The sequence below is a fragment of the Pleurodeles waltl genome, chromosome 5 (assembly GCF_031143425.1).
Source record: "Pleurodeles waltl isolate 20211129_DDA chromosome 5, aPleWal1.hap1.20221129, whole genome shotgun sequence".
In the NCBI taxonomy this organism is placed as follows: domain Eukaryota; kingdom Metazoa; phylum Chordata; class Amphibia; order Caudata; family Salamandridae; genus Pleurodeles; species Pleurodeles waltl.
The window spans coordinates 1,201,962,238-1,201,980,303 of record NC_090444.1 but is presented as its reverse complement, the minus strand read 5'-3'; the positions used below and the strand labels follow the sequence as shown (position 1 = coordinate 1,201,980,303).

The window sequence follows — 18,066 nt, the reverse complement described above, 5'->3', positions numbered from 1 at the left end:
TGCGGTCACAGCAGTTGTATAGGGCATTGCCCCCCTTATTATTTTGGCCCCTGGGTCCCCAATAAATAAATTAGCTAAGGCTTTTATTAAGTGCAGCAGTATCAGCAGTATGCAGCCAGGATGCAGACGGGCTGTATCGTGAATGAGTAGTTGTGAGAAGTGTATGAGGCAGCGAACAGGCCTGGAAGGGTGGGGCCCAGGTTAATTTAGCAACAATGTTGCCAGTGTGGAAACACCACCAGGCACAGGCTGAGAGACAGCAACCAGTATATACCCAGCACTGCGCGCACGCACCTAAGTGCACATGTCGGGCTGGATAGAAGCCTTCTTCGGCCAAACTGACATGCACACTAGGTCTCACACAACAGCGCACATTAGTGAGCCGGGGGTGAACCAATAATGAGCAGTGAGGTCCCCTGCCCCAGCCAATCCTGGCTCTGCAGCAGGAACAGCACCAGATTGGCTTAGACTAGAGCAACTCTGAGTGACTGAGAGGCAGAGGTGTTGCTAGGGGCACGGAATTCTAGAAGAGCAATAAATGTGCCAATTGGAATAGGAGAGGCAGTGCGGGGTGAGTAGGGAGTAGGAGGCCGTTTCTCTCTCGGGAGCCGTGACCTTCCTTTTTCGTCATTGTTGTGCAGCACCCCACAAGGAGGAGAGACAGGCCACAGACAGCAAGCGTTCTGTGTTGTTTAATTTAAAAAAAAAACATTCAATACTGAGTTTAGCTCATTTCCTTCCACACACACTCACAGGTAAGTAAGATCATTAAAAAAAATAGGTGGCTGGTGTAATGAAATAAAAAATCGGGATCAGAATTCATGGCATTCTGGCTGTTGCAGCCATTGGTTTCCAGTGCGAGGCACCAGCACTTATATTTGGGGGCCGCCCGGCACCTATGTTTTTTGCCTCAAGCATTTACTGCGAGCAAACGACACATATGGGAAAGACGGAGGAAGAAAAAAAGGGAAAGAACTGCACAAAGGGCGAAAGCAGAAATTTACAAGAGTGAGCTGAAGCATCAGGGAGTGGCTTTAAAGAGGTCTGAGATGACTTCAGGATTACGCTGCCTCAGTATTTGAAGCTCGCACATTCAATTGCTGCAGCCACGTGTTTCAGAGGAAAGCATCTTTGAGCACCGGCACTTTTTTATTTGCAAGTTAAGCAGTGGCTGCAGGCATGGGTCATGGTGAGTGTTAGAGGTGTGGCTAGATGCAAATGCAGGTTAGGAGGAACAAAGGCACACAGCTTGTTGTAACCACTTCACAAATACTTGAGATGCATGTTTTTTACACTGTTCAAGCCCTGTCTTTTTTAAGACATTGCTTTGTAAGAATGTCAGATTTGTTGGTCTGTTCCAGCATTTGCACAAATAACAATTTAAATACCACTATTTTGTATTATTTCTTTTATAACGCTACTCATCCTACTGCAGAGTGTCAGAGCACTTTATATCACATCAAATCACACGTACACATTATAAATTGTCAATAACTCCGAAAAAGGTACAAAATGTGTTACATAAGACAGTGGGGGTTATAAGATGTAGGAGTCACATGTCCTTCATAGCTTGATATATTAGAAAAGTTACCATTTATGAACTCTAAGTAACAAAAGGGTCCCTGTGTTAAAATCAGTAACTCACTCACCTAGCGACATAACATAAAAAACTGTCAATTGCAGTTAGATGATGTGCTTTGAAGCAGGCACTTTAACCCTCTATGCTACTTTGAATCAAATCTGGGACTAGAGAAAAAACAGGTTATTCCAGCAAATGTGTTACCCTTCATAGTTATCTTACCATTATTATTACTCCCAGAGATTTACTGGACACACAAAGTTCTCTGCAGCAGGTGCCTTAACCTCATAACATAATTTAAAATGTAGACCTTTCAACCAATTAAGCAGAACATTCATTGCCACGTTTTTCCTTGTTTCCAATGTCTTTGTGACAGAGTTTAAAAAAAAAAAATACGTACGTTGAGGCCCAGATTTTGCATTGGGTCACACGCTGCTGCTTTCAGCCAGGGTCACTTAAAGATCTGTGTTTGTGAATGAAATGAGTTGGCAACGCATGCCGTGCAGTGCGTGGCCTGCCTTCTACCGCTGAGATTTACCACATACAATATTAACTTTATTGACTTCTCAGATTTACTTGAAAATGCACCATTTGTTTACTCTTTTTTCAAAATATTCCCAAGCAGAGGGAAATCCCTCGGACTCATGACAGTCGGGTTCACTTGCTACGCTCGATCACAACAGGTCACTCATCTTGTCACCTGTCACCTGCATAAAACCATGACAATAGGCACTTGACACATCGGAAACACACCATGATGATGGTGGGTTTTAAAGATGTAGATGTGTAGTGAATTTTAAGAACCGGTACTATGAATGTAATGGAATGAAAAGCAGAAAGGCGCAGAGAAGAGTTTATATATGCATACATTTCATTGTTTAAGTTTTAGCCTTGGGTACATTTACTGCCCCCCACATCTGTTTGAGATAAATGTTTTTAATTAACTATAAAATATAGGTGTGTATTTAAGGGCAAAATGAGTGTATCTATGGAAATGGTAAGCTGGTGTTTCGGAATACATACACAATTTTGAAGAAAATAGACTTTTTTGTAGTTAAAATGAGATGTGCCTACGGACCACGATGAAGCATTGTAATTAAGGTCAAATTAATGAATTAATGAAAAATACTTTCCAGAAAACAGCAACTTGGTGTTCCTAGACAAAGTCAGTACTTATTAAAATTATGAAGTTGACACTTTTTGACAAGAAAACTGAGATTGTCTTAACCAATCATTAGTTGCCTGGGGGAATTAACTGATAGAACTAAAATTAAATGCCGTATTTTCAGAAAATGAAACTCTTAGGTTTTTTTGGGGAACAACAGAAGTTAATTTCTGAAAAAATATTTAAGGTTGATATTTTGGAGAAAAAAAACATGGCGTGGCGAGTTAAGGGTACTGAGATTGCAATGTTTTATATGTGCCAGTGGGTGCTTTTTGATTTTTTTGGAAGTTATTTCATGCCTCAGAGTTAATTCATGTTCTAGTATGGTAGCTTTTTGTTACATTAATATCATAATATATATACACCTATGCCCTTTAAGTCTCAAGCTTGTAAGGTATCTGTAACTTTGCGAAATGGCTCCTGCTTTCAAGAGTTCTTTTAAGAGTTCTGTAACCGGAGAGGTAGCTCTGCTGTCTGACCTTCTATAATCTATCTGGATGGACAGCTCTGCTACCTCCTGAGATTGCGAAACCTAAGTAACATTTCATTTTTCTGTCCTCTCTCTTCCAAGTTCATTCTTAATCATACTGTGTGAATGAGACCTGACCAGGAAAGTGTAGGATAGGAAAATGAAAGGAAGTGAGAGGGAGAGTAGAGGAAAGATGCTCCTTACATTTTAACACAGAGATATGTTTAGTAGCATAGCTAGACTCCGAGTTACCTGTACAATATATAAGCTCAATTGAGAAAGATATTTTGAGCCATAAACCTACCTTTAAAGGCAAATATATAGCTTCATTTACATCGGGTTTACTGCAGCGGATTTGTCTTCCACAAATGTGGAGAAATGTACAGTAGTAATTCCCAAGGAAGAGATGGGAAATTTGTGGAACAATTGACTCATTAATGACTTAGTTAATCTGGTAAGTTTGTGAACTCCTACAAACTCATTTGTTCGTGGATGTTAGACTTGTCATCCTTCGCCTGGTCTTCCCCCAAATGTATACCCTTTATCCCTCCTGTTTTACTGAATTTGTTTTTGTTGGCTTTAGGACTCTATACACTTAACCACTGATAACCAGTGCTAAGGAATTTGTGATCCCTCCTCTAAACATGGTAAAATTGGCTTACACACAATTGGCCTACTTAATACACTTGTAAGTCCCTAGTAAAATGGCACTACAGGTACCTAGAGGCTGTAAGTTAAATGCTACTAGTAGACCTGCAGCACCTATTGTGCCACCCGCTTATGTAGCCTTTTAAATGGGTCTCAAGCCTACCATTGCAGTGTGTGTGTGTGTGTGTGGTCAGCCTAGCAAAATAAACCATTTGTCAGGCCTAAATATTCCTTCCAAAACAGCCCATAGGGCAGGGGGTGTTTTATTTAAGAAGTTGCTCATGTACTTTACATTTTACATGTCCTGGTAGTGAAAAACTCCCAATTTTGTTTTTCACTATTGCAAGGCCTACCTCTCCCATAGGATAACAGTGGGTTCCCTTATTACATTTAATAGGTGAAAAAATGTTTATGTGGGAGCATGTTAGAATATCATGTTTGGTGTATGAGGAAGTATAAATGAAAATGCTCTTTATTGATATAGTCGGATTTTAAGTCACAATTCTGAAAAGGCCACTTTTAGAAAGTTGGCATTTTCTTGTCCTAAACATTTGGTACCTGTAGTATTTTCTAGTGTCATATGGCTGCGTGTAGTTGGCCTATGTGTATTCCTTCCAGACAGATTCACAATAGAGAGTGTGGGTGTTTGCAGGATGGGAAATCCTGGTTCGATGGGGAAGGTGGGGGGGTATAGCTGTCACCTACCACACCTACCCTTCAAAGGCACTGGTCCACCTCACATACAAAAGACTTCACACTCACTAGCCTACTGTGCTCCATGATAGAATGCGACCAGGACAGGGAGGTAGGAAATTCCAGACACATCTGTAGGGAGAAAACTCTAGAAGTTTCTTCCACTTCAAAGTGGGTGCCAGGTATAGAAAGGGGACCCTCTGATCCACTCTTCCGTACACTCCTGGACCCGTGGATACTACAGAAGAAGGACTGCCCTGCTGCTTGAGACCTGACCAGCTGTCTGAGAAGGAAGATTAAAACTGCACCCTGCATCCAAGGCTGAAATTACTCCAAGGGTCAGCTGACTGACCTCCTATTCAGGGACACAGCAAGCTTGAGAGGCCTCTCTGCAACTGCTCAGCTGACCTGCTGCACTGGACGTACAACTGGACCTGCCTGAGCCCTGCTGGCCTCTGCTGAAGTGAATTCCTGATCCTGGGGTTCTCCCTAAGTTCCCGGCCCCTTAATGTGGCATCAGTTGAGCTACTCCTACAAGAAAACATGAAATTCTGAAGTTTTGGGCTCTTTGCCACCACAAACGAGGCAGTGACGCACTGATTGCTAATGTGAAGCTCCAGTGACACCGACTCTTCACGCTACAGTGACCACCAGCAACGAACAGCATCGGAATATTTGTACTTAGCACTACAGCATCATCACTCTCCAGTGACTGCAAAAGTGAAGCTCCAGCAAAGACTGTCTGCAAAGACCGACAGGATCTTTACGCTACAGCGATGACTGTACAGGACGCCAGTCCTGCTTTTCATGCTACAGTGACGACCATCTATGATGTTCTTCCTACTCCTCCAGGCCTCGGAACTCTTCCCGTGAATTTTAGAAGTTAACTTTCTTTAGTGAGTCCCTGCTTCCAGCCTGCACTCCATCACAGTCAGCCTGAACTTGTGACTTTCACCCGGTTCCACACAACTAGATAATCACAAGAGGAGATTTGTGCTTTTATGTGCTATACTTATCTTAAATCTTTGAAATTGCACACTTCCAGTTCTACTGATTGGAAGTTTGTTGTGTTGGTGTCAAATAATGTATTAAAATTGACTCTGTTTTTGTAACTTGGTGTGGGCTTTTTCTTGTGTTGTGTTTTTTCTCGATTCCTGTTTGAGTGCTGCATAAATACTTTACACATTGCCTCTAAGTTAAGCCTGAGTGTTTTTGTCTTGAGCTGTAAGTGGGTTAAGCGCAGGTTAATTTAATGACTTTCTGTTGTTCACCCTGAAAAGGATTGTAGCTGTTGCTTGAGAAGGGCTTTCACCCGCATCAGCAACAACCAGATTTCTAACAGTATGCATTAAAAAATTTAAATCCAGTCCTTTTCCATCAAGCTGAGTGCTGGAGTAAGTTGTCTTCCAGGATGGGATGGGGAAGTGATCACCACCAAATTCGGTGTAAGTGTATGGGAAGGGTTTTCTCCATGAAGATTCATTTTTGTAGCAGATAAAAAATGAACAAATATGCATTTGTACCTTGGGCATCATTTCCTGCGTGCACTAGTAGACTGTGTATGCTACATACAATTATGCATGAGGCAAATGTGAGCTGGTGAATATGTTACACTACTTTCCAAGGAGCTTACCAACCATATCGCTGGAAATGTGTCTTAATTCCAAAAAAGTACTAAATCTGCACTTATTCGCAGGAGAGCTTTTATAGGTGAATATTTACTATTTTTTGGTAAATTGTTTTGTACCATTCTCATTGTATTTTCTATATATGCAAGAAACATTTACTTCAATTTTGAGTGCCCTTTCAGAAATGATAGGACAGCCTATAGTTAATTAGTTAAGGTCTTTGAAAACTATTCTCTAAAATACGCTATGTTTCCACATTTCGCCCAACATTTTCAGGGGCAAAACACCCTCTAAACCTACCTTGAGGGACTAAGTTTTTTTTCCTGTTGGACATGGCCCTTCTTAGGGGATTTCCTGAAACCTTTTGCTTTTTTTCTCCCAGTCTTATGCTGACTCTCTATGTGTGGCCTTAGAACTCTGAGCACTTTCCCACTGTATTGCAGGAGGAAAGTGTGTGCGCCCTTCCTACTCATGCCAGGAAGAGGGGCCTACATGATTGGTTTAGGTGCCATACCCATGCGTGCCCTGTAAATAGGTACCCTACATACCTGGGGCAGGTACAGCCCTGGCCACTAGTGGGACATTATGCTACCCACCAGAGTAGCGTGACCAACATGTATTAGGCCTGATATTGCAGGCTGTGGAAGTGCAGGTGCACCTACGGTCAGGGTGGCATCTTCCCCACTTGGGCCAGACTTGAGTAGGCCTTCTGCTACCTCTAGAGAACCCCCAAAGGGTGGAACAGAGGTAGAAGGCAGGGACACAAAGGTAGGGGAGAACCCCCACAATGGTTCCCCTAACAAGGAGATTGGCCATTCCTTGAGGTTTTTTCTAATCCTGTTTGAGTGGCCTTAGGGCCCTGAGCACTTTAACACTGTAAGTAAAAGGGAAAAGTGCGTGCGCGTCCTCCCTACCTAAGTTAGGAAGGGGTGCCCGCCAGTAGGTGCACACTTGCACCTTGATGTTTTCATGTATATACCGAGTCTGGCCTGGCTTGCCTATGTGTGCACACTTGTGCGTTGGTGTTTCCATAGGTATACTGAGCCTGGCACAACTTGCCTGTATGAGAACACTTGCACATTGGTGTTCTCATATGTATACTATGCCTGGCACAACTTGCCAGCATGTGCACACTTGCACACTAGTGCTTTCATGTATACATTGAGCCTGGCCTGGCTTGCCTATATGTTCACAATTGCACATTGGTGTTTCATGTATCTATTGAGCCTAGCATGACTTGCCAATATGTGCACCCATGCACATTGGTGTTTTCAGAGGTATACTTGCCAGTATGTGCACTCTTGGACATTGGTGTTCTCAGATGTATACTGGACCTATCACAACTTGCCAGTATCTGTGTACACTTGCACAACAGGCTTTTTGTATGTGTACTCAGCCTGTCACAGCAGGCCTGAATGAGCACTCTTGCACCCTTGTGGTGTTTTCAGAGATTCTCTCCAGCCTGTGCCTGCAGGCTTGTGCCAGGGCACATGCACCTATGGAGTGAAGAATGCCCATGTGTTTTTTCACTACCATTGAAAGCTGCTATGCCCATAGGTTAATATGGGGGAAAGTTTAGAATTATTCCTATCTGCAATAGTGGATTGCAGTGGAGGAGCCTCATCATGTTTACTATTATTAGATTCCTGAGGACAAACCCTTTCCAATGGAAAAGTGGTTTTGACAGTAATACCTTGGAAATGACACTTCTAGAAAGTGGGCATTTCCAGGTTCTAAAATCTTTTTTGTGTGCCTTTTCAATTCAAGCTTCATTTAACGGAATTTGGGGGAAAACACATTGGTGCATTCCCCAGGAACCGAAATGGCAGACCGCTGGCATCTGAGGGCCTGGCTGGATAGATTGGAGGAAGAAGTTTTGACACCTGGCCTCTCGGAGCCAGACCATGACACCACTAAAGATAAGGATCTACATTCCCGGGCCCCGAGGCAGACAGGAATGAAATTTAAGGGAGATATCTGTGGTTCAAATGGGAGCCCTTTGAACCAACCCCACCTTCAAAGGCCCACTTCTGTAAAACTAGAGGAGGTACACTTCAGCCACAAAGAAATACATTTGCAGGAGCGCTGAACGGAGTCCCAATACTGCGTGGTGCACACTGCCAGAGGAATCTGTTGTGCACAGGAGTATTTGCTGTCCTGGGAAGGAATCACACACCCTTCCTTCATACTGGCTAACCTGGGCACACAGCCTGCTTCAGTGTAACAGTCAAAGTTGCTCTCCAAGTGCTTGTTGGCTTGCCCCCTGTTCTCTGAGGAGGTCTGAGGGACATCAAAGACCTCCTACGAAGGACCTACACCATCGGCCATGTCATCTGGAGAGAGGTGCCCCCCGACACCTCTGCGTAATCTGCTGGATTCAACTTGGTAACAACGGAGTGAGAGGTGATCTAAGTATTGGACCTGGAGACCAGATTGGCCTGGTGTTGAGCCAGCAAAGTACAGACTGCATTCAAGAAGTATGGCCCTTCACTGTGGATCCACATCACACATAAGCTGTTGGTTGGTAGTGAACACATCACTGCTTGCGGGTCCCAGCATGGTCCATTGTTGTCAGGTGTGCTGCATTTCTCTCGTGTGACCACCCATTGCACGCTCATTGTGTGCAGTGTCCTTGTCACTAGTTGCGACCCTTGGAGGTGGAGGCATACCTGGAGCAGTGCTGCATTCTACCTTGTGCAGTGCCTTTGAACTGGGTTATGTGTGTGTGAATGGACTTGTCTGGTGCGACTCAAGGCATCACAGACCAGGAGTTGTGCCTCATTCCAAGGAGTTACGGAACAGGAACTGATTGTGTGGTCAAAAGTGCCTGGTACAACTCAAGCCATCGAGCACCAGGCGGGGTGTCTCATTCTTGGGAGACACTGCTGTGGTAACTTTTAGTGCAGCGGGATCGTCTGGTGCGACTCAAGTCAACGTGCACCAGACGTTGTGCCTCATTCCATGGAGGTACAGCACTGGTAACTTTTTGTGTGCAGCAGGATTGTTAGGTGTGACTCAAGTCATCTCACACCAGACGTTATGGCTCATTCCAGGGAGGCACAGCAGTGATAACTTTTCATGTACAGCAGGATTGTATGGTGCGATTCAAGTCATTGTGCGAAATATGTTGTGCCTCATTCCATGGAGGCACTGCAGTGGTAACTTTTTCAGGTGCAGCGAGATTGTCTGGTGAAACTCAAGTCATTGTGCGCCAGATGTTGTGCTTCATTCTAGGGAGGCACAGCACTGGTAACTTTTCATGTGCAGCGGATTGTCTGGTGCGACTCAAGTCATTGCACACCAGATTGGGCTCCACCCGAGGGAGGCCCTGCATTAAGCACTTTGTGTTGGTGTTTGGAAGTGTCTGGTGCGACTCAGGGCAGAGCACACCACTCCATGTGCCCATACCAGGAGGGCACAGAACTTGGTAAACTCTTTGTATGCAACCAGAATGCCAGGGGCGGTCCAAGTCTTTGCGCCCCTGCCGTTGTGCCTCCTGTCCTGGGAGATGCCGGATTGGTAACTATCTGCGAAGTGGTGTGTCTGGCTTTGCTGGGCACCATCATGAGCAGCGTGTCCCAAGGCTACCTTCCCCCTGGGCTTTGCAGCCTGGGGCCTGAGCTGGAAGGCCAGTGTGGAGATCCTTGAGTGAACTACCCAAGTAGGAACCAAAACCACCATTTGTCGACTTTTGCCTCTTCAGCCGATCTCTACTTTTCCCCCAGTACCTTCGCCCTGGGATCTTTTTTAAGTGTACCCACCGGCCGTGAGTGGCCTAGTATCAGGGGAAAGGCTGCTGCATTTCTAACTCTGAGGGGGGGGTGGAAATTAGTTAGAGGGTGGAGGTGGGTTTGGGTTCAAGAGGGGTCTGCAACGCATTTATACCTCATTTGCCAGTTGAAAGAGCACTGCATTAGGGTGCTGGAAGTGAGTGCGTGCAAGTGCGTAAAGACGAATGTGGCTGACATATGTGGAACCACATAGGGGGGCAGAGTGTGAATGTATGAGAGCAGGTGTTCAGGGTTGATTACACAGCACAGCTGCATAGCTGTGCACACTGTTTGCTATCATGGTTGGCATTGACGTTTACTGGTGCGGCCTTGGCTGTGAAGCTATGTATACATTGCTGCTGTCGTGGGGCATCGGACTGCATCGAACAATGTTTTTAGATTGAGTTGGGGTGATCGTTGGGGTGGGTCTCATGCTGCCAACATGGTAGCATCGCATGTGGGTGCGTGGAGGGAAAGTATTTATTTTCTCATGTGTACATGTGTTTGATTTTGTATTAACATTATTGGGACTCAAACTATTAGTGATATTTTCTAATGTGATTTATGCCAAGATTTACGTGATGTTCATGTAGTGTTAATTCATGTGTGTCGTGAATATAAACTTTATTTACATAGACCTCGTGTGAAGTCTCATTTGTGACACTCAGTGTGCTTACTGTGCTTTCTGTGTGGACGTGCTGTGCGTATGCTTTACACATTGCCTTTGTGATACGCCTGACTGCTCTGTGCCAAATTACCCAAGGGTGAGCGCAGGTTATACAGTGAGTGTAATCACCCACCCCTGACAGGAGTTCTAGGTTCTGCCTGGCGAGGGCCTCGCCTTAGCCAACCAGAATGTGCTGCCTCCAACATTTCCTTTCTAGGATCACAAATGTAATCCAGTGAGAAGATTTCAAAAATACCAGTTTAAAATTTCACCCGCTGTTGCAGAACCAACAACAGGAAACCTGTGCAGATTCTGATTTTGTACACCTAGGAATTTAATAAAGGATGACACAGTTTCTTCCCACAAATACCTTCAGCTTACTGCCATTTAAGAGCTAAACACTTACTGAGCACCAGTCCAAATTCAGGCTATCTGTGCAGCTATAAACTTCAGCATGTTCCTGTATTATAAGTTACATATCTCAACTACACTATTTGAAATATTCTCTTAACCTAACTTCCTGCCAAGGCTCCACCGCAATGGCAGAGGAGAGTCGCCCCCCTGGCTCAGAGCCAGAAGCTGAAAAAATAAAACAATACTTTATCATTGTTTTATTTTCCAGCTGCTGGCTGAGCCAGCGTGTACAGGGAGGGGAGGGGCCTGGCCATGGGATGGGGAAGGAGCTGTGGAATGGAGTGCACGTAAGTGAGCATGTCAGTAGGGACAGCTGTCTTCGGCAGGCCAAACAGACATGTGCTCTTAGGCCTCTCCAACCCAGCTGTATTTGACAGCTGGGTTGGAGAAACAGCACAGACTTTCTATGCCTGAGCAAGAGGTAAACCAGCCTGCTCAGGCTAATCCCTGTGTTGCTCTCATGCTTGGTAATAGCATGAGAGCAGTGCAGGGATTGCACAGGAAGTCTTTGAAGCCGCTTTGACTTCTGGGACCAGGAAGAGGAGCATGAGGAGGCCGGATGCACCAGGTAAGTTTTGTTTTATTTCTTATTAAACCCCCCCTGCACTCCCCTGTGTACTTCCCCCATGTACTCCCCCCACACGTTCCCCCTGGACCGCCTCCACCCACCCACCTACTTTTAAATTGCACCGGCTCCCACAGCTAACTTTATAGTCTGCCCATTCTAGCAGACAGACCAGTCAACGCTACCAATGCAGGTTACTTACGAGAGAGTTTCATCCTGTGATTGGAAGACAGGCGGAACACAGGATTAGACCTAAAAGGCTTGAACAATGTTACTGGTTAATTGAATTGTTTTGATTCATCTTTCTGAGTAGCAGGGTGAACACATCAAGATTTCCATCTCAAGGTATTGCAACAACACTAGGTTCCAGAGGGGTGAGAGGCATGGTTATGCCACGATCATATAACGTAAACACACACCATTGTAAAAACCAGCAGCAAAACCTGGGTTTGTGCCTAATTTAGAGTTTGATGGATCCGTCTGCTTTATTATAAGGGGTATTGGGTATAATGCACTACTTAATAATAACGTTTGTGACAGAGTAACCTTGGCACCAAACACTAAATCACGCCTTTTGTTTAAAGTTGATATACAGAAATATGTTTTGGTATTCATACAGCACTCATTCTGACATACGAATGACGTCACAGCTCCATCAGATGGTAACATCCTGATTTTGAGGATTCTAACGCTGAAGAGTCTGGGTGTTTTATGTGCTGTAGCATGAGTAGTGGATTTGTGGTTCTGTTGTTTAAAACACGTGTATTTGAACAATTACCAGAGCCATGGGCTATCGAGTTTATTGAGTGTGGTTAAAGCCTTTCCAAGAGCATTCAGTTGTTGTCTGGGTTAAGTGGCTTTTATATTTGCCGGCATGTCGATATGTAGTTGCATTAACTGTACTTAGTTGAACTGTTTGATGTGTTTATGGAATTCTGTAAAACATGTTCTGATGATTGTGGCTCACAATGTATTTGTTGTACTGCTTTAGACATATTTCGGTAAGTTATTAATTCCATTTTACATTTCTGCTTGTATGGTAGAACAAATGCAAGACGCGTTTGTTTCTCCCCAACGTAATACAGTGGTAAACCAGTTTCAAAGAACATTAGCATTAGGAGAGATATGACTAAACAACGTAAAAAGGGCGATATAAGAGACAAATGCTTTCAATGAATATCACACCTCTAAATAAAAGCAATGTGATTAACGTACATAGAATAAAGGTCGAGAACTTTCCAGTTACCTGCATATGATACTCTGTGTTGCAAAGGTTGCTAATTAAAACCGGGAATAGTCCCCCATCTGATAGAAATGTTCTCCAGGGAAACAGCATAAACGTCTGAAAAAAAGGGAGGAAAAAAAACTCAGACGTTGAAAATCAAATGTACGCTAGAGTATCAAACAGTTTGATGGCAAGCCTATTGTACATTGCTTTCTAGCAGAGTTGTCTTCAGTATGGTATGCCAGGACACCAGGGCTTAATTCGTGTAAAAAAGTGCCAGGGCACATCTCAGGAGGACACTGCGGCCTGTACCACCCCTGGCCCCATGCCAATTACTGTGCCAACACAAGTATTAACCATCACACTCCTGCAAGTGTTATAATTCAGACTATGCCAGGCATGCCAAAGCTATAAGAGTACCGTGGACAGATGGTATTATTAATCTTTAATGTATTGTGAAACATTAAACACTGTGTTGTTCGATCATCTCAAAATTAGATAAACAGCGCCTCCATGTGGTGGGTTGCCATCAGTGACATTGTTGAGAATTAGGTGCCAGTACCCAGTTCCAGAAAAATAAGCACTGCAGGACACCATTACCTGGATGTATCCTAGAATGATAACAGATTACGCAACCAAGGCACATTTAAGAAAGCGGCGTCATGTAGGTAAGAACCAAAGATGTTGGAACAGTTTCTCAGGGGAAACGGACTGTCTCCTCAACCACATAATGGACTGTAGTGGGCACTAAACAACTATAAGACACGGACAGGAGTACCGGCATCTGCACATCAGTCTCTATATAGGTGGAGGAGGAGGTAGACAAAACTTTAGCTCCCTTCAAGAGCTCATGTGACACTCATACAAATGCAGAGAGGTGTCCTAGGTTCACCCCCTTCATCCGTAGGTTGGTCTGGCTCAGCACCCTTCAGCCATTGTTTGATGAAAATGTCATATATACTACATCATCCAACAGGAATAGTTTCTCTTTGTCATAACGCTATCTGGTGGCCAGTGTATTTGTCCGCCTAAAGAGGGCGCCATTGCAATGCAAGGACTGTGAAATATTCGTGCAGTGCAATCAATAGCTTGGACTGGTGGATGGTAGACAAGGATGAACAATATCGACTTGGATGAACAGATGCACAGCCACTGTTCTATAAGGTTTCTGGGCCCAATAATTTAAACTAGTTAAGGCCATCGCTTGTTCATACATTATGATGACAACTCCACCTTTTTCCTGTTCTGTCCAGCTGACATATCTTATACTCCTCTAGAATGACAATGCTAAGGCCGGTTTTAATGAGTCAGCTAGCCATGATTCTGTGACAAACAAAAGATGTAACTTGTGAACCAGGATAAGATTTCGAATCCCAATTATGTGTAAGCAGAGATCTGGCATTGATTAATCTAATTTGGTAGGTAAAAATATTTATTATTGCCTCTTTCTCCTTAGAGGTCTTTTGTATACTGAGGGGCATATTTACGAGTTGGTTTGCATCGCATATGAACCACACAACGTGGTACATGCGTAACACAAACCTCACATGTGATTTATGAAGCGATTCAAGGCCAATTCCCTTAGCCTTGAGTTACTCCATAAATCTAGAGTAAGGCAATGCAGCGCAAATTGCTGTGTTTCCTTACTCTCCCCTGGGAAGGCGTTCCATGGGCATGGCGTGGATGTTTCCATGCGACTCCTATGGTTTTTGCTCCAATCCTAGATTTATCGGAACTGGTAGACCTAAGAATGCACCAAAAAGATACACCTTCTCAGGTGAGGCGTAATGAGGAGAAATATCTTTATTTCTATTCGTTACTTCCTCTTTCTATGTGTGCTGCATTCTGCAGCACACATAGAAAGAGGAATATACCTCTCAGGATTGTTCTTGTGCAGGACGGTATCCCTTCCTGCACACAAATATTCTTGTATGCAACACAGGTACCCTTGCACCATTGGGTGCCTGCATTGGCCCTAGGATGCCAAAAGGGCGCCTAAGCAGGGGGAAAAGTCAGGAATGTGCCATATTTCCTTAAATATAGCACATTCCTGCCCTTTTCCTGGGATGCTGTGCAGCAAGGTCACTTGCTGCACTGTATTGTCACATTCTCATAAATAGGCCTGAGTTCTAGTAGTTGAATCTCAGTTGGACAAGCCCAATAGTTCCTCTAGCAGCTCTTCTCTCAGAAAATACAATTCTTCAGTTTGTGGAAGAAGTCGACCAGGAGATGTAACGCATTGTGGTCGTGGACGGCACAGAGGTGATTGCCTCTGGCACACTATCAGATGCAGACACACAGTGAGTGATTTACTTTATCTCTCCCACCAGCCTCCATACATTCTGTGCAGCTAAGACGACTAGAGTGCTGACTGCCTACTTCTAAAATTGCAGTTTTGCAGTGACTTTTTCAAATCCCTCTTTGGTGGAGAGCGACTTCTAACTTCCTGATAGTCACTCTTTTCAAGACGTATGAGTATTATCATATTTGTGACCTGCTGAATTGCCCCCTGTTCCACCTTTACTGATCTTCTAATGTCCTCAGTAAAATATAGGGTGCAATGTAAGTAAAGCCAGAATATCTGCAAAAAACAGTTAAAATAGTATGTTTGCAAAATAACTAAACCCAAAAAATTTACACTTATTGTGGACATAAAATAAGTGTCTTAACAAATCTTCCTGCTGGCTTGCACGTGCTGTGTGTGGCAGAGAAAGACTAGAGAACTTACCGCACTTCCTCCAAAATGGCACTCAAATAGCGCTGACTTTTGAAATTCCTTTTGCTGAAGAGCGACTCTCTCAAATGTCAAGAACTGCTTCTTACACCCACAAATAAAATCAATTCAAAGTGGTATCTTAGCACAATAGTGAAAACCCCAAAAAGGCAGCTTTCATTATCAATTTATTTCTCTAACAAAATAAAGACAATTTATATGTCATTCCAGGCACCAGGTAAATATAGGTGAACAATACCTCTGAAGTCTAGAAGATAATGAAGATGAGCAACTTACCCAATTTTATTACAAGACCGGAGGCTCATATTATGCAGTCTTTTCTTGCTTTAATTTCAACAGCAGCCAAGAAGAAAAACTACATTTCCCAATAAAGTCTTTAATAAAATCTAGCCTTTCAGGGACCAATGCTAGGAAAATCTCAATTTGCTTCAATATCGGTGGACAAATTAAATAATATGACCATAAAAGTGAAAATTAGGGCCTTCTCTGGACAACTGACTGGCAAAGTAGCAGAGAAAAATGTGCATAATCAGCTATCCCAGTTTATTAGGGACAAATAAATATTGGATGACCATCAAGCAGGATTTAAAGCTTCTCAAGTGACAGTCATGGCCCTCTAGTCAGTAATAAATAAGTTGCAGATGATTCAGGATAAAGGAGTAGCAGCACCCTCTGGAGATAATCAACACAGAATTAAACATCCTTCAAACAATGATTCACAGAATTTGCACGTCCACACTAACACTTTCAGCAGACGTCCTTGAAAATGATACTTCGGGTACACGGGTGAAGCTTCATCCACAATACAGACTTTCAAACAACGTACATTACTTTCACATTTACATCATTCACTTGGTGTTCGCAGAGACGAGGGAAGAGATGATTTGCAGCAGGACTCTGAGGGAGCAACTTGAATTGAACGTCAGAAACTACATCCATATTAGAAAATAATGACAATCATGGTGTCTTGCAAGAAAATGTGGCATAACTATTTATCTCATTATCTACTCTTCTAAAGGGCTTAGGTAAATCATGTTAAGTGCTAAATTATTAATTCACCGGTAACAACTCTATGCATTACTAAAACACTAATTGTAAGAAATAATTTTCACACAAACTGTGCATATTTTGCATTTTTCAAAAACACTTTGACACTCTCATCTGCATTTTCTTCCATCCAGACCTTCACCTGCCTTTCTACACACATTTACTCAGACCCATGCATCCATCACCAACCCACACCCAAGTACATAGTCATCCACCGACAACCACACATTCGTCCATTCACCTATATTTGTGTCCATCCAGCTATGCAACGACATCAAACCATTTTCTGTCTGCATTCACAGCCATGCAACCATCTATTCATTTGTGTATACAGTGCCATAGTCATCAATCCATCGAAGAAAGAACCAACATTCACATGTATGTTTGTGTGCACTCATCAGAATATTATCTGTGTGCAGATAGGTGACCATATGTTCAGGTTTGTGCACCCAAGCATACCTGCATCCAGGACAAAAAAGAACAAGACACCAAAAACAAGCCAGAACCACTGGCTTTGGAAAACCTTGTTTTGATATGGCAACATGATTACTAAGCTCCAGAGAATAACTTCCTCAGCATATTATCACGATTTGGACAAGGACTTGGTGTAAAGAAGATTGCTAGTGAGAAATGCACTACCACTGTGTGTAGATCCGCATTCACAGGTAAATGATCCCTCAGACACTGATGGATTACTAATCTATTCTTTATTATCCAATCCCTCAGTAGTATGGTTTTACTTCTGCTTCCGGGGGGAGGGTGTCCGCACCCATGCTGTTGTTTAATCTAGAATCCCCTGCCCCTTCACTTGCTGTCCCGCCCCCGTCCTTGGACAAGAAGAGATTCCCATTGCTGTGGCTCTGTCCTGCAGGGTCCTAAAGTCCTCACAAAACAATAGCTATGTGTGCTTGGCATTTAAAACGAATGCATGCTTTTGGGCATCTTAAATAACATGTACAGGACAGTACTGTTGCCCTATATTTCTGGCATACTGTGCATTGATATAACACAAACAGCAATAGTAATCTACCAAAGAGGTACCTCCACTCACCCTGTGCTTCCGTGGATCCAGTGGTTGAGGCAGGGGTAACTGTGAAGCAAAGGCACTCTTGACCACAGAGCTACTCAGAGGAGGCAGCCCATGGAACATATTTTCTGTAGTGGAAGTGTAGGCCGAGAGGTTCCCAGAGGAAAGAAATGCTTCTCTAAAGGAATATAGTAGCAACATTAAGATCCAAAAGAACAACAAACACATCCTGTATCAGTCCTGACATTCTGGGCCATGGACCTCTGCTGGTGCCCCTCCACCTCCCCAGTACACCAAAATGAATTGCAGCATGTATAGGAGGCTTCAAGGCAGAAAGAGGGGGAAGAGGGCTGGCGAGAGAGCAATCAATCAGAGAAGTAGGAGAGAGAAAGGAGACAGAATGGATGGATGGGAAGAGAGAGAAAATGAGTGAGG

The 18,066-nt window shown here is 43.6% G+C and overlaps 1 protein-coding gene across 1 annotated transcript in view; it reads right to left on the bottom strand.

Annotated features, from left to right (window-relative positions):
* Window positions 1-18,066, bottom strand: part of LOC138297105 (uncharacterized) — a 648,847-nt gene that overhangs the window by 346,133 nt on the left and 284,648 nt on the right. Inside the window, exons 32-33 of the mRNA XM_069236605.1 lie at window positions 17,656-17,809; window positions 12,845-12,940 (exon numbers count right to left, since the gene is read on the bottom strand). Coding sequence (XP_069092706.1) covers window positions 12,845-12,940; window positions 17,656-17,809 — 250 coding nt within the window. The remainder of the gene's footprint in view (window positions 1-12,844; window positions 12,941-17,655; window positions 17,810-18,066) is intronic.